At 36.7% G+C, this 17,544-nt stretch overlaps 1 protein-coding gene across 1 annotated transcript in view; it reads left to right on the top strand.

Annotated features, from left to right (window-relative positions):
- The window catches only part of gdap2 (ganglioside induced differentiation associated protein 2), a 56,789-nt gene that overhangs the window by 5,424 nt on the left and 33,821 nt on the right, over nucleotides 1–17,544 (top strand). The window contains exons 2-7 of the mRNA XM_030124812.1: nucleotides 895–1,079; nucleotides 7,936–8,075; nucleotides 10,535–10,688; nucleotides 11,239–11,327; nucleotides 11,876–11,952; nucleotides 12,631–12,790. Coding sequence (XP_029980672.1) covers nucleotides 898–1,079; nucleotides 7,936–8,075; nucleotides 10,535–10,688; nucleotides 11,239–11,327; nucleotides 11,876–11,952; nucleotides 12,631–12,790 — 802 coding nt within the window. The 5' untranslated portion in view covers nucleotides 895–897. The remainder of the gene's footprint in view (nucleotides 1–894; nucleotides 1,080–7,935; nucleotides 8,076–10,534; nucleotides 10,689–11,238; nucleotides 11,328–11,875; nucleotides 11,953–12,630; nucleotides 12,791–17,544) is intronic.

The following is a 17,544-nucleotide window of genomic DNA, read 5'->3' on the forward strand; positions in this document are numbered from 1 at the left end:
AGCCATCTGTCACACACCTGACATCAGTCGGATATGATCAGATTTATGAACTTTATTCCGCTCGTAAATAACAGATTCATCACCGCTACAACCTGAACAGTGAGCTCTGTTCTTTTTAATGAAGCATGAAAGTCGTCTTCTTCATATACTCACAGAATCATCCCAGGCTCGCTGCAGTTCTTCAGTCAGTGGTGAATCCTGTGGTTAAGGCTTTATTTGACCTATTTCACACTTAACATGTAAAGAATCACTGATGTTCTGACTTCAATGAATACAGGGTAAATTATTATGACCTGTGGATATCAAGTGCATTATGGGTTTGATTAGGGACACTTCGTTATATAATGTTTTATGCTTAATTTGTTGGGTTTTTTTGTTTGGGGTTTTTTTGGGTTTTTTTTTTTTTGGGTCCACACAGTCTGCTCAAACAGCAGTTAATTTTTTAAAAGGCTAATGCAAAATAAACTGGATTAAGACATAGATCCACTTTTTATGTGAGAGTATAAAATTTTTTCTTCTTTTTTATTCATTTCCACTGTACAACAAAATGAAAGGACACAGTGCAAATTAAAAACCAATAGAATGTACAAGAGAGGAAGAGGTTTTATCATATTATCTGACCCTTAGAAGTAAATAGGAACCATGAGGCAGATAATACTAAAAACTATAAAGTCAGCATCAGGAAATGAAGCGGTATTTTCTTAAAGACTATTTAAACTTGCATTAAGTATGTGACATTTTTGCATTAAAAAAGATTAACTAAATACATTAAATTCATCAATTTTCTGGGTTCATGAATGATGTGTGTAATTTCAGCAGTGACAGACATCCATTATTAATATCTTATTTTTTTCCATCATATTTGTGGATCCGGTGTGATCCGCGGTGCCAGAGGGGATGGATCCTCTGGGTGCTCGCTCCCAGTTCGTGGACATCCAGACTCTGCCCACGTGGCAGCAGCAGCTCGATGAGGACGGCGAGGAGCCTCGACAGGACCAGAGTGACAGCCCGGGCAGCCAGTTGGGCTTCCCCTCGCCCTTTCCCTTCAGACCAGATCTCAACCGCAAGATCATCCTGTTGTGAGTCACTTTATTGCAGTAACATTAACTAACCTTAACCTTTAATTCTTAGATTTTGCCTGTAATTGAGCTCAATCTGTTTCATGTTTGCTTTGATAAAAACTCACAACAGGAGGATAGTGGCTAGTATAAGTGAGAAATACAGAATCACAGCTTCCAGGGAGGTATGTGGTCACTCCAGTTGGTATTTCAGTCCATTTTTATCTCACCAGCTGATTGGCCATGAGTTATTAGCCCCTTTTACACAGCACTTCTGTTACGGGAATATTTCACCTTTATTCCGGAACAACATCTGTGTAAGTGAAATGGTGGGATTATTTAGTCCCACTTTTATCGCGGCTTTGTGACACCTCTGGATGTAATAACAGAGCCATGATAAAGGTGGAATCATGATTTTGAAACACTATGTACAGGGTGGGGAAGCAAAATTTACAATATTTTGAGGCAGGGATTGAAAGACAGTGTATGACCAATTACCTTATTGAAAATCATGAGAATTCATTTGCCACAAGAAAATTTACATAATAGAAAATGTTTTTATTCTATGTGTCCTCCTTCTTTCTCAATAACTGCCTTCACACGCTTCCTGAAACTTGCGCAAGTGTTCCTCAAATATTCAGGTGACAGCTTCTCCCATTCTTCTTTAATAGTATCTTCCAGACTTTCTCGTAATAGTTTTGCTCATAGTCATTCTCTTCTTTCCATTATAAACAGTCTTTATGGACACTCCAACTATTTTTGAAATCTCCTTTGGTGTGACGAGTGCATTCAGCAAATCACACAAAATTTTGCTTCCCCACCCTGTAAAAGGAACACCTCTCATTCCATAAGGTATCGTTTTGATGATGCATTGCGTGTGCGAGCCCTATGCCAGGGGGATTTAAAAATGAGCATGGGCCGTGTACAGTAAACAAACATATCAATGCAACCAGTAAGATGTCGAACTGGGGAGACGCTGAGATCCACGAGCTGTTGTCACTTCGGGTGGAGGACTCTATCCAATGCTAACATTTGTGGAATAGTGAAAGACTCTGGTGAGGTTAGCAATACCGCTATGCTCACGGTATTTCCAACACACAATTTATTCGTCACATTATACACTGCGCTGCATCACCACACCTTTGATTCCGGAATGCAGGTCCACTGTGTAAAAGTCCAGCCTGTCTCACCTCTGTTACTCCTTTGGCTTGGATGTGGAAATCAGTCAATGGTGGAAAAAAGGTGGGATCAGCATTTCACCTTTTTTCCGGGATCTCTGTGTAAAAGTGGCTACTGTGAAGGCTCTGTGCCCGGGGTCTTCGTCCTCATCAGCAACTTCTTCAAACTTCTTCTCTGATGAAACATTTCAAATTGTATATGTAGTTTCCTTGGGACAATGCCTACAAAGTTTGTTCACAGTTTTGAGAAATTTTGATTTTAGAGTTTTTGATGAATTTTTTATATATTAAAGGACATCCTTTACTTAAAATGGACTATATTGTGATGGCTTATAACATGGAAATGTTTTGAGATGTTAATATGGTCACTATTGAGGACTAATAAGAAGTCATATATGCACTTTTATATGAGTCTGTGACTACTGACCTTGAATGGTCCAACCCAAGGTCACCAGTATCTAGATCTCAATAATCTTCTTCTCCAAAACTACTGGTTGGATTTATCTCAAATTTTTTATGTAGCTGCCTTGGGACAATGTCTACAAAGTTTGTTCAGTTTTCAGAAATTTAGACTTTTGAATGATTACAAATTTGCCTTTAGTTATAATGGGCAACATTGTGATGTCTGTCAAAATATAGTTACTTTTGAGCACTGATAGAAGTCATATATGGGCTTCCATTTAACCAAACGGTTGGCAATTCAAATCCCACTCTGTCCTAGAAATGTGCTGTTGTGTCCTTGGGCAAGACACTTCACCCTCCTTGCCTCCAGTGTCACTCACACTGGTGTATGAAAGTGTTTGAATGTTTGGTTACTCTGCCCCAGGGCAGCTGTGGCTACATATGTATGCATTCATAGAAAACCGCTATATAAATCTAATCCATTATTATTGATTCTTGATCAAACATGCCAAACATGCACTTGTAAAATTCTGTGTTAAATAGACAAATTTCATATGTTTAGTTTATAGTACAAATACAGGATCCAAAGCTTGTACTTAAATTTTTTTCCCAAATAAGATATTGGAAGCAATTGGACTTCTCTCTATGCTGTTTCTGGTTGAATCTGAATTCATGGATGTGTAAAACTCATGTCCTGGTCCAGTCAGTTTCCAGTGGACTCTGTATCCTCCTTTAATACAACTTCTTTTGTAAATGAGGTACCAGTCAGAGTTCAGAAGAGGCTAGATCTATTTATTTACATCGAATACAGTTATCAGTGCAGTTAAAGGTAGTTAATACACTGATGTTAGCGTTCACCAAACCTTTTTTTCCCCTTTGATTAAGACTTGTAACTGTACTTATCAGCTTTATCCACTTCCTCTGTTCTTTGTCATCACTTGTAAAGGGTTACTATGACAACTGGATGTGTTTTATGCACTCAGGAACACAGAACTGCAGCAGTTTTTATACAGAGAAGTGAATACCTTTGGACCTGATGTGGGACATGATGTCTTGATTTAATAACTAGATTAGAACCATAGTCGCTTCCACTAACTAGTGGCACCAACTAATAATTACCGGCCAAATGAAAAGCTTTGGGAAATGTATCCAGATGCCATTTATTATCACCCAGTTATGTGTATTTATTATATTACAGAAATAGCCCATGTTTTGGTCATATTCCAATCAGATCTGTAAAAAATTCAAATTCCAACTTGATATCATTGATACTTACTGATTTATTGGATCAATCGACTTTATATCTCTTACAATGGGAAAATTTTTCAAAGTCACACCAAATCCAGAATCAGATCCGGATTGAAATAATTTCAATACCTTGTGTTGACATCATCATAAAGAAGCTGTATACCAAGTTTGAAGTCAATCAGAACTGTAGTTTGGGAGAAGAAGACGATTGAAATTTTTTCCCCATAAAGAGGAGGTAAACATACAACAGTTTGTAAAAGTCTTAGATCACCTTTAACTCTGTTGTTTGCAGGATTGAAATGAGCTTACATATGTATTTCTTATTCTCTTTTCTTCATAAACAGCAAAAAGACACACAAAACTGAACTAATTGGGTTCTAAAGGTTAAAGTCAGCATTTGGTGTGACCTCTGACCCCATGACAAGAAGCAGCACAAACAGTTAAAAACATCTGACGTGTTGAATGAAACATCAGAAAATGAATGCAGTAAATCTCATATTGTCTGAAATAAGTGTTTGCTTCTTCCCGCTCCTTTTCTGATGGGTAAATAACAAAAATTTGATTAAGGATTTCTTTTGTGTTTTATATGTTTGTTTTTTATTGGACTGTCTTCTCTCTGTAACAATTTGAGATTCCACCGAATGAAAAGTGCTTTATAAATTATTATTGTTATTATTATTATTATTATTATTATTATTATTATCATTATTATTTTGTATAATAGTATGCATTTCTTTTTCTGTTTGGTTGTCTTATGTTGTTAATTTGGTTCATGCATTTGCGTTTGTTGGTGGTTGTATTGTACTTTTTATATGTACGAAATAAAACATAAATCATTCACTCATTCATTCATTTATTCAACAAAAGGGTTAAAGACATGTTAAATGAAAAATGGAGGTCACACTAAATATGACCACTTTGGTTTATAAAAGCTGTTTTCTCCCTGAAACTTTCTGTTTTTACTGCTGTACGTACATCATATATGTCCAGATTGGAGAGGCTGAGAAATGCATATGCGGTCATTAGAACTTCACTACACCAACAAACCGAATGTTGGACTAAAACTTTTGCGCAGTACTATATGTTATAATTTTTTACAGTGTAATGCATTTGGATTTGTGTTAGAGATCTTTGTGTGCATTGGAATTTAATATTGTTTTATCTTTGACATTGTTAACCACCTGTGAGGAGGAGGAGAGAAAGAGGCGGAAACAGGAGGAGAGCAGGAGAGACTGGAGGCACAAATAAACTCCCACAGACAGCGCGAGAGAGCATACTCTGGGGTTATCACATAGTTCAGGGGTGTCAAACTCATTTTAGTGCAGGGGCCACATTCAGCTAAATTTAATCTGAAGTGGGCCGAGCCAGTAAAATAACAACATAATAATATATAAATAATGTCAACTCCAAAATTTTCTCTATATTCTAGAGCGAAAAAAGGTAATTTACATTAGGAAAAGGTTTAAATCTCCAAACTGTCCTTTCAAAGGATGTGAATAACATGAACAAACTAAAAAAATAAGTATAATTTTAACAATATTCTGCCTCAGTTTATAATTTACACATGTACATTATAACTTACAGATCACAGTGGATCTACAAAACACACAAAACATTTAGTAACAGGCAGAATATTGGTAAAATTGTTCTTACTTCTCTAAAGACATTTCAGGTTATTCACATTTTTTGGCAAAATTCTACTTCGTTTTGGTGTAAATACATGAAAATATTTATATTTACAAAGAGAAAAATTTGGAGTTGTCGTTATTTATACTGTATGTTATTATGATAGTATTTTACTGGTCTGACCCACTTGAGATTGAATTGGTCTGAATGTGGAACCTGAACTAAAAGGATTGTTAATATTTTAGTGTAATTTTTGCATTTCACAAATTCATCCCAAGGGCCGGACTGGACCGTTCGGCGGGCCGGATTTGGCCCCCGGGCCGCATGTTTGACACCTGTGACATAGTTAAACTGATCTCAGGTCAGCTCAGGTCATTGTTTGGGCTTCAGCTGTTTACTGATATGTGTACCATGTGTACGTAATAGCTGTCCTGTCAGTGATTATTGCCACCCTCCACATGTACTGTATGTTTCAGATTAGTGCCGTGTATGTCACAGGATAAGGTTGGAGTTCCATCCATGTGTGAGCAGCTCTCTAGTCGATAGTGTGAAAGCTGGACTGTGTTTCACCACGTGCTCAGCAGAAGTAGCCCGGAGTCCATTTCACTCCATAAATCCTCTTTGTGGAGGAACACATGACCACCTGGAGTTCAGCTTGGCGGCGGCTCCTTCATAAGAGCTCCGTTGTTGTTCCCTCTCTGCTCGGCTCATTCACATTGAACACACACATTCCTGCCGCACTAATGTGACTGATTCAGGAGCCAGAGACCCTCAGGCAGAGCCACCTTTCTCACTTGTGACCACTGCACATGAAGCGATCTGTAATCTGTCTAATTCTGTTACAACATGTTTGTTAGAATCACTGCTACATGAAGTCAAACTGTATTTCAGAAGGAAATAGAACAGAAACCATTAATCGATTAATTGACTTAAATGGAGTGAAAAAAAATTATTTGACTACGATTTTCCTGAATTGAAGTTTGCTTTTCTTAATTTTGCTGCTCATTTATGCCATGCTAAGATAAGTATGTCCCCCACAGATCCATGTCCTATGATTAATCGACTTTCTTATTTCACTTACCCTAGAAACGTGTCTTAAACAACAAAGTAAATAAACGTATTTCCCAGAATTTCTATACCAAGGGTCATTCGTGCCAACGCTAAGGCCCCTCCAGTTAAAAAAAACATGTAAAAACTTCTATTAAATCCATTGAACTTTGTAAAAATCATCCTTTGTTAATTTTTTCTTTAACTTTGTTTTTGGGATTCTGCATATGTGTATTGTAAGCCTCGCCAATAGTTTAATTTTTCCCAATTTTGAGCGTTAACAGAAAAGGCACTTAATAAAAAAAAAGAATAAAATAAGCATTGAAACATAAAAAATAAAAATTTACATCTATGCTTGCTTTCATAACATTCGATCAAAATGAACAAAATGAGCATTAAACAACAGGAAAATAAAACCATAAACATAAGCTGTAGTAAACTATAAGCTGTGTGATAGATACTTTTTGCTGTTTTCTTCATGTCATGGCTCAACATAGAACTTGGTGAAATGGTTTCTGACAGGCTGCAATAGCCACAGAAGTTTATTTCTCAGAAATGTAAATTCTGGCTCCCTTTAGTTTGTGACTCATCTTTTACAGTATGAGCCTTAAAGGGATGATGTAAAAATAAAATAAATAAATTAATAAATAATGGCTCTAGAGGCTGAACATGTCTTGTGACCAAATGCTTTCAACACACGCTCGAGTAGTTCCTCATTGTTCTTTCCAAACAACCAGAAACAGGACTTCAGAGTGAGGAAACACATTACCAAACCAATCAAATAAACATCTGAAATGAACTCAATGATCTATTTTCAAGGTTTGTTTGAATATGTGTACATTAATCAATCATTAATGAATTTAAACCTCTTCTCTGCTCAGTTTTGGAGACTCATCACTCAAGTAAAAATACACCAAATATGAGACATTTTCTAAAACAATTAAAAACTAATATGTGTCCTTTTATGTAGTAAAGGCAAAATGTAGATTTTGTTCTGTAGCACATTCAGTTGTTTGGACTGATACATTTACAGTTTACCACTGTTACTTGGTCTTTCCCTAAAGGACACTAATTGTTGCACTGTAGCAAGTGGAATTTTTGGTAATTTTCCTGTTTTTATTTAGATAATGTCCACATGTGTGTACATTAATAACAGGAGTGTGGAAAACACATTTGAGATGGTGTGAAACTCAAAATGTCTATATGAGAGGAACATGATCAGAGATGATGCTGAATAGTCACATTTTCATGGTGTGACAATAGAATAATTGTTTCTTAGACATTCATTCAAGATTTGAAACAGAATCGAAAAGTAATTATACCTGTTGTTTTTTTCATTCTCTACAAAAGTAACATATATTTTTTCTCTCCATCAGCACTGGTGATGTGGCCCTGCTGAACTGCACCGCCATCATCAACACGAGCAACGAGTCGCTGAACGACAAGAACCCAGTGTCTGACAGCATCCATCAGCTGGCAGGACCAGAGCTCAAAGACGAGCTGCTCAAACTGAAAGGTAGAGAAAAACTGGAAACACCAAAACAAAGTTGGTTTGGAAAGGATATGGATTTGGAAGAGGATATGACTGTCAATAAGAAAAATATTTGTTTATCGGTTTACGTTTTACATGAACATAAACAGGAACAAGTCGCTCATCTGGAAGTTGATAAGAAAGATTTGTAATTTTAATTTTATCTGAGGTATATTGTTTTAGAAAGCTTCTATGATCCACAAAAAAGCAAAGTGATGCTGTGAGTGCCTCCTGAAGAGTGATGTAAAGTAACCCCTAATGTAATAAGTGGTTTGGTGGGTTTTGTTTCTCCTTAATCCAAACCTAAATAACAACAAGGACCTAGAATACTTTAGTTATAATATTGGGTGTTTATTCTTCTGTTTGTGAGGTTATCAGCCCATTTTAAAGCATTTCAGCAGCTTTCAGCAAAATGTATCTAGACTATCAAACATACATGGTATAAACATGCAGATACTTTATTTATAATCACGATGATCAATCAATCATTTGATCGCACTGACTACAGGACCCAAGATGAATGTTCAAAACCAGATACGCAAGGTTCAAAAAATCATGGGAAGGAATGCTTCCAGGACCCAAAAAAGAGTTTGTTCGAAGTGTTATTTGGAAAAGGAGATTCATAAAGTGGATGAAAAACAGGAAGAAAACACCAAGGCTAAAGGGATAATAACTTCTTAACATGGCCACATCCTGACTTTGGAGTTCATGGTGATGCCTTCAGGCTGCTGTTTCATCACTCCTGTCAGGAGGACAAATAGGTTCCCTAAATATTTCATCCTATCTGCCATCAGGCTCTTAAACCGGGATAGCCATGGTCATACTTTGGAGTGAGGACCGTTGCTTATGTAACTTAATGCTGAATGCATCTCTGTACGCTCCGCCAAGTGTAACAGCGGAGGTTATGTTTTCATTGGGATTTGTCTATTTGTTAGCAAGTAACTCAAAAAGTTATGGATGGATTTTCATGAAATTTTCAGGAAATGTTGATACTGGCCACAAGGAACAGATGATTAAATTTTGGTGGTGATTGGGGGGGGGGTTGTTTGTTCATCTGTCTGTTAGCAAGATAACTCAAAAAGTTATGGATGGATTTGGATGAAATTGTCAGGAAATGTTGACACTGGCACAAGGAACAAATCATAAAATTTTGGTGGTGATTGAGGGGTGGGGGGGGACTGAGCTGTCTTAGCGGAGGTCTGCGCTGTCCGAGTGCTTTTCTAGTTAAATTTATTTATTATTACTAGAATTATTTATCTTCTTCTCAGTTACTTTATTGTGCCGCCACTCTACCAACCATGTGGACAGTGGTTTAAGTGCCAGTGAGTTCTCTCTTCTTAGTCCTTTGGCCCTTGTGGCCTTGGTTATGTTCTGATGGGGTGTCTTTGACATGTTGTACTCCTGTCTGTTGTCTTCTGCTTGATGTCATTGTTGTTGCTGCTGTTGTGGTGTGTTCTTCTGTGTTCAGGAACTGCTTGAACTGAATTGCCCACTTGGGGACTAATAAAGTTGTCTGTATCTGTACCGAAGGCACTCTCTTAAAGCATTAAAATGCCTTTATTCTTATGGCATGGTCATGTATAGACCTAAAAATCCCTTCAACGCGTTTCAGCTTCAAGCCTTCATCGTTGCATTTGTGGCTGTTCAGACCTCAGCTGGAGAGGACGGCTGACTTAATGGACCTCTAGTGGGTTTCGTTACAGATCCCAGGTATAGACAGTATGTCTGTTTGGGGTATAGCTTAAGTCTTAGCTGCTTGTCCATGTTAATATATGCTAATTAGCTTTTTTTTTTTTTTTTTTTTTTTTTTTAGCCTAATTAGCCATTTGTGAGTTTTTGTTTTTCCTCAGTCTAAACCTAAACAAACCCAAATGAATACCTGGAAACCTTAAGTCATAATATTGTGTGTTTAATCATTGTCTGTTTAGTTTACATTGTTTTTTTTTGTTTGCATTGAGGAGAAGAAACCCCACACACAACTCCACATGGTTAATTACCATAGCTATCATAAAAGTGCATCACTGTAGATGATGAAAGATCCATTTTTTTCCTTTTAACTTCCTCAGCTACACTTCTCTCAGGAGTTTTGTGCAGCTCTATCACTGGCTGAATTGATTTTTTTTTTAACATAATCATCCTAATAACAGATTATAATGTGATCACACAGTGTTCAGTTGCTTTAGATAATCTGAACTGGACCTGCTCAGACCTGTCACATTAACCAGTAAACAAGTTAACAGTAGAGATGAATCAACCCTCTGATGTCATTGTCTAGCTTGCTTCATGATGGCTGCATCCTGGTGGTGATAAAGTGAAGAAAAAAATCTTTATAAAAAATCCAAGTGACTAACACATTTTATTTTTTTTTTACTTGCTTTAAAAATGTTATGCTGTGCTTTAACTGCATCACCCAACAGCCGCAAATTTCACTTCTTTTTTTTCAGGATGCCGAACAGGGGAAGCAAAACTGACCAAAGGCTTCAACCTGGCAGCAAGATTCATCATTCACACCGTAGGACCAAAGTACAAGGCAAAGTACAGGACAGCGGCTGAGAGCTCACTGTTCAGCTGCTACAGGAACATCATGCAGTTAGTCATGTATGGACAAACACACAACACACCAACGTCCTTTACTGTTCGTCCAGAATGTGTCTTTTTTTTTTTCCTCCAGAAGTCTGATGTAATTCACTTTGATAAACAATATTTCAAGGTTTATTGAATGTTATTTCTAAAATTGCTTTTGAAAGACGAACAAATATGTCAAAAAGCTGCTTGAAGAAAATCAGCATCTGCTTTCACACTTAATATCTGAATCTTTTCCAGATAAATAACCAGAGCTGTAGAATTATAAAATACATTCTTTTAGAAGTAAGAAATAAAGGATTGACTCATTAATAGTGTTACTTTTCGCAGTGTGAGACCATCACAAGCCTCATGCTGCTCACTCTGCTGGTAACACCAAAAAAGATTAAATTCAGCATATTTGGACATGAGAAATTACAAAATAGCATTGTATATGTGCCAAAATACACAAACTTATTGTTTTGATGTTGATTTCTAGCAGGTTATTTTCAATCATGTGATCATGATTAGTCATTTTCAGGTGTAAATGTGGTTTTTGGTCCGTGACATGTTTGTTTCCTTACAGAGAGCAGTCGATGGTGTCTGTTGGTTTTTGTGTGGTGAACACAACCAAAAGAGGTTACCCACTGGAGGAAGCAACTCACATAGCTTTCAGTAAGATAAACACTACACAAACACAGCCAATGCAATATATACTCAGACTCAGCTTTATTGTCATTCAATCACCATACATGATCAAAACAAAATACAGTTTCCCAGGTCTCAGTGTGCAGCATCAATTTACAGGATAAGAAAAACTAGACAGCAATGGATAAAAATAGTCAAGAACAATAGAATAGAATACACTAGAATAGAAACTACTACAAAAACCACTAATATAAATATAAAAACCTCTGGATATGTACAATATTGCACAATATACAACTTATAGACATACTTGAGGTAATATGTCAGACTTTCTCTGCAGTCATGGCCAAAAGTTTTAGGAATTGCTTTTTGTGACTGATCATATTCATTCAGTTATCAAATTACCTTTCCAGCAGTATTGGACCACTGTTTTTCAGACAAAATAAACAATTTGAAAACTTCTTTGAAATTATAATAGCCATTTTTCAAGTTTGCTGACATTATATATATCATATAACCTATGACATCTTTTAATTTACTGTATAAGATAAGTGTGTGTTTGTGTTCTTTTACAGGAACTGTGCGCAGGTTCCTTGAGAGTCATGGAAACAGCATTGAAGCAGTGGTGTTCGCAGTGTCAGAGACAGAAGAGGTTTGTACGACTTCAGCCTCAGTTCGTGTGCCCGGTATTTTTCAGAATGGATTACAGGAAATGTGTACATTATGAAATAGGCTAACTCAAAAGATCTTTTTGATGGGAATTAATATTTGCATCTAGTACAGTGTCAAGCAAGTTTTTCCATTTGTAAAGTAATCTCAATTTAAGACTAGAAAAGCACTCTGAGAGCGCAGACCTCCAGCAAGGCAGATCAGGCCCCCCCCTGCCCCACCACCACCACCACCAGTATCAACATTTCCTGAAAATTTCATCAAAATCCTTCCTTAACTTTTTGAGTTATCTTGCTAACAGACAGACAAACAAACAAAAATCCCCCTTTCCCCGATAACCACCAAAATTTAATAATTTGTTCCTTGTGCTAGTATCAATATTTCCTGAAAATTTCATTAAAATCTGTCCATAACTTTTTAGTTATCTTGCTAAGAGACAGACAAACAAACAAACCCCGATGGAAACATAAGCCTCGTTTTTATGTGTTAGTTTTTTCACTGCTCAGTCATTTAGTTTGGGCTCCTCTCTGACCGTCAAAGGCAGATGGTGCTTTGTTCAGTATACATTAACAGATTGGAATCATGCCTCTGAAAGTTTCAGGACTTGAAGATAAACCTTGCAAATAACTGTGTGTATTTGTTTGTGTGTGAACCTTTGTAGCCGGTGTACAAAAAGTTATTGCGTCTGTACTACCCTCGCTCTGAGGACGAGGAGAAAGCCTGCCTGCCGCTCATCCCAGCAGACATTGGCAACTCTGAGGGTGAACCTGTGGTCCCTGAGAGACAGATCCGCATCGCAGAGAAACCAGGCAGCCTGGAAGGTACACAACTGTATAATAGATGCTATTCTACCACATACATTTGTATGAGGATGTTTTGGGGTTTTCTTTTCCAGATGGTCAATATATAATTTGATCTACACACATCTGTGGCTGTGACAGTCAGGGAGATATTTGTTAAACTGTGTATAGTTCAATTTCCAGATATCCAGTTAGATCCAGATATCACATAAGTAATGGACAGTGAAAGTAAATTGAACAGAGCCTCACTTTGGTTGTGAGTGTTTCATATCATTTGCCTCTCACCCTCTGGTCTGTCAAGTTGTTGTTTCTCTGTGAACAGAAAGTCAAACAGTCGATCAGCCTGGAAATCAGTCCACAAATGACTCAACAAAGCACAGAAGTATTTAGGCTTTCTTCAGGCTGCCAGCTCAGATCTGTTTTTTGGCATATCCAGATTGCATCCAGATTGATTTAAAGCAGAAATTTTTTTTTAAAAAAACATGAAAGTCATACACGGAGGTGGTGCAAATGATGTGATTCCAGTCAGAATAGTTTTGGCTCTGGATGCTTTAGAGGCTCCGTACAGATTTAAAGCATCTCTTACAGTGCCTTCCAAGAGTATTCATCCTACTTGAACTTCTCCAGATTTTGTCACATTCCAAACACAAACTTGTATGTATTTGATGCATGGGATTGCATGTAATAGACTATGATAAATGATATGTGGTGTTCAAGATTTTTTACAAATAAAAATCTGAAAAGTGTGGCATGCTTATCCCAATAAAATACATTCAAGTTTGTGGTTGAAATGTGACAAAATGTGCAAAAGTTAAAGGGGATGAATACTTTTGCATGTGCTGTATGTCACCTGTAGCATAACTGTTCAAGCCTAGAGTAAAAAATGTGCAGAGTACGATCAATGCTGCAACTAGCAAAGCATTATGCTAAACTTGGAGAGCAACAGTTGGCGGACAGACACTAAAATAAATAGTTTAATGACACTTTGGCATTGATTTCACATAGGGATATGTGATATGACGATATTAGATCATGAAAGATTAGAACGTATTGACGATGCGACAAAGCAGAGAGATCATGGAATCCTCTATAATATGATGTAGTCAGAGCCACAGAGTATTCAACAGCTCTGGATGTAGTTATATGCTGACACACAGACGCATCACGTCAGTTCACGTCCACGTCATGTTTTTTTCACAAACGGTGTGTAGCGGGAGTCATGGCTGACAGCAAAATGGGAGAGTTGCTTCCTAAAATGAACTCCACTTTCATCGTATGGAATTGATTTGGCTTTTACACAAACAACAAAGCGCAAACAACAATAATTTTCAAAATTACCAGCCACCTATTCTGTAAGCCTGGAGTATTATTTGAAGTGAGCATTTCCTCACTGATATTCTGTTCGTTTTTTTTTTTCTTTTTTAACTTTTCATGTATTTTGAAAGCTACCTCAAAAACCAAGTGCAGTTTAGTTTTTATGTTGCAATAGTGCACTTAATCAGAGTGTTGTTCACATTTTAGTATGTTTAGGTTCTTGGCACATGTTGGCAAAATTGCACAAACTGTTTAGCTAAATGAAAAATGTTCTGGAAGATTATTTGGGCTAAATTGTCTGTTTTTTCTTTCAGGGCTATGTTTTACATTTTGAAATTGTTTGGTTGCACTGTTCAGAAACTTGCAAATTAGTCTCAAGGATCAATGTAAAGAATTGTGATAAAATCGAGATTGTGATTTTATTTTTTAAAAATTGTGATATGATATTTTTGCCATATCGCCTGCCCCTAATTCCACATCAGGAAGCCACAAATTATCTTTGTACCTTAGTACCTGTTTTGACCATAGCAACTCATTCTGACAGGCTGTTATTGTCAGTTATTCTTATTGTTAATCCCACAACTATTAAACACTGCATCTGTTGTCAACTATTAAATGAATCACCAACTATTTAAGGTGAGTAATTAAATTGAATATCTTCGGATTGTGGAATATATGGTCACAAATTCAATCTAATTTCTTGCAAATTACAGTCCAAACTTAAGTGTCAGATTAATGAACTGAAGCTCTTACATTCTGAATAGAACACACAGTGAGTTAACTGGCAGTTAGTAACCCATCCAGTCTGACAGCCTATTACTGAAACAATCCATAAGTAAACTCTGTCAGTCAGCATATCCAATTGTTTCCAAATGTGGCGGTCTGGATGAGGATGAAATACTTGTGAGAACATTGTTTGTGAAGTCAGTCTGTCAGCGAGTGTAGCGAAGTAATTTTTTAACTGGGTCAGTGGCTGCATGGATATTTAGCTTGTATTCGCACTTACTCGGCCAAACTCTCACACACATATTCAGAGGTGTTTTGATGTGTTCAGTGAGCCGTGCACTCATAGATGACTAAATAATTACCAAAGAGTATCATCTGTCTGCTGCAGATTACAAAGTGTTGTTGACCAGCAGGTATAACCAGTCTCTCCAAAGCGAGGGGTTGTTTCAGGACATATTTTATGAGTGTCCAAAATGAATTCAAGTTTTTTCTTTTTGTGCTGAGAGATTTTTGGAATTTGTTCTACTCCAGGGACTATGCAATGAAATGCAGTGGTGGAATGTAAATAAATATTCCAGTACAACACATGTCTACATCTCTAAATGTGATGAGTTTAAATATTTGTGTTGTAAGTGTTAATATACAGGTTATAGGTTAATGTGCTTTATCTGGTCTTTGCATTTTACCCATCTTAATACACACACAGTATCTGTATGGGTTAAGTTGAATTATCCTGAGTCTTAATATATTATATGTTAATAACTCTGTAAAATGAATCAAAAGCATCAGTTTGCTGCTAAAACACAAACAGGGATCATTTTATTTTTACTTAGGATTTTCACTTTCTGTACCTTATGTACTTTTTACTGATTACACTTTATTACTTGTACTTATGTGAGGTGGTGAGTGCGGACCATTACTTGTAGTGGAGTGTTTTCACAGCATGGTACACTGCGAAAGTCAAAATCTTACCAAGTGTATTTCTCTCATTTATAGTCCAAATATCTCATCGCACTTAAAATAAGACATAATCACCTTAAGAGTAACTTTTCAGTGAGATATAAGAACTTATTTTTAGACAATAGATCTTGAAAATCTTATTTCAAGAAATCTTACCAAGATAATTTTCACTTGTTCCATCGGCAGATTTTTTTGGCTTAATTCAAGATTTTTTTTTTTACTCAATTCAAGCAAAAAAATCTGCCAATGGAACAAGTGAAAATGATGTTGGTAAGATTTCTTGAAATAAGATTTTCAAGATCTATTATCTAAAAATAAGTTCTTGTATCTCACTGAAAAGTTACTCTTAAGGTGATTATGTCTTATTTTAAGTGTAATGAGATATTTTGACTATAAATGAGAAAAATACACTTGGTAAGATTTAGATTTTTGCAGTGTATTATTACTTTGACTTTAGTATACTGTAAAGTCTGAATTCTTCCTTCACCTTTAATGAAATGCAACAGAGAGGGGATATAAAACCTACGAGCAGAAAAACAATATTCACAGGAACACAGATTCGTATATGGGCAAAATGATTTGTCACATATCATTTCATTAAATTTTCAGTTAAATACGTTAAGCTTTAAATAATTCCAGATATTCACTGGGTCAACAAACAATATCAGTTTGATAAAGATCAATACATCTGTTATTGAGTTACGCTGATCGCACACAGACAGACATGAGTGAAAACAATGCCCTGCTTTGTTAGAGTTTAGGGTAAATATTGTTGAGAATTTTAACTGCTGGACACAAGATGTTTCCCTCGTCCCCGGAGATGTACATTCTCAGTTTTGTTCAATTGAAGCTTCATGTTTCTACATCAGATTTGCATATTAGTGCTGCATTACACTGCAATTTACTGAACTCCATATTCATCACACAGTGAAGGTTAAATGAACGATGACTGTCGGCACCTTTTTCCTCAGATATGTAGAGATATGATGTCCAATTTACACTGAACCTTGAATGTTTAGATAAAAAAAGAAGAATCTGAGGGAATCCCAGTATTTATGACAGTTTCTATCGTGACGCTGCTTCATAATTGATTTTGAACTATTGACTCGTTTTGTACGTATTAAACCTCCATAAAACAGTATTTTTATGTCCTTCGGAGTTGCAGCATTGGGTTGAATTTCTTGTAAATGTTGCTGCATAAGTGACAGCGAGGCCATGTGTGTTGGAGAGTGTTTGTGGTTACGGTTATGCATTGAATGTGTTGCCTCTCCGCTGACCTCCAGCCGGATGTCTACTGGCGTGATGCTTCAAAGACGTGAGATGTGGCTTCATGCTGTTGATCCAAAGTAAGCAAGCAAGCGGCCCGCGAGCGAAACCCAATAACAACAGTCTGGTGTATAGACACTGCCAGATACACATGCCCGTTTGGATGGGGATTAAAACACGGGGCTGCACATGCATACAGTGATGCATGTGGTTTAAGAGAAACAAGCTGAAACTGATGTGAACCTCAGTCTGGAGTTAGTTTTTTAACCTCAGTGTTGATGTCATGGTTGCAAATATGCGTGGCCAAAAATGTCTTGTTGAATGTTCATATCAGTTAATAACTATCCCGGTGAATGTTAAATCATGAATTATCTTAACTTTAAAGGCTGATTTTTGGTGGTGAGTGAAAGTTGAAGAGGCCAGATGGTTATTTTTGTTTGGTTCTTTTAAATGATTTGTTACAGTCAGACAAATATTGAGGAACATTTCACAAATCTAGAGGTACAACA

The sequence above is a fragment of the Sphaeramia orbicularis genome, chromosome 21 (assembly GCF_902148855.1).
Source record: "Sphaeramia orbicularis chromosome 21, fSphaOr1.1, whole genome shotgun sequence".
NCBI lineage: Eukaryota > Metazoa > Chordata > Actinopteri > Kurtiformes > Apogonidae > Sphaeramia > Sphaeramia orbicularis.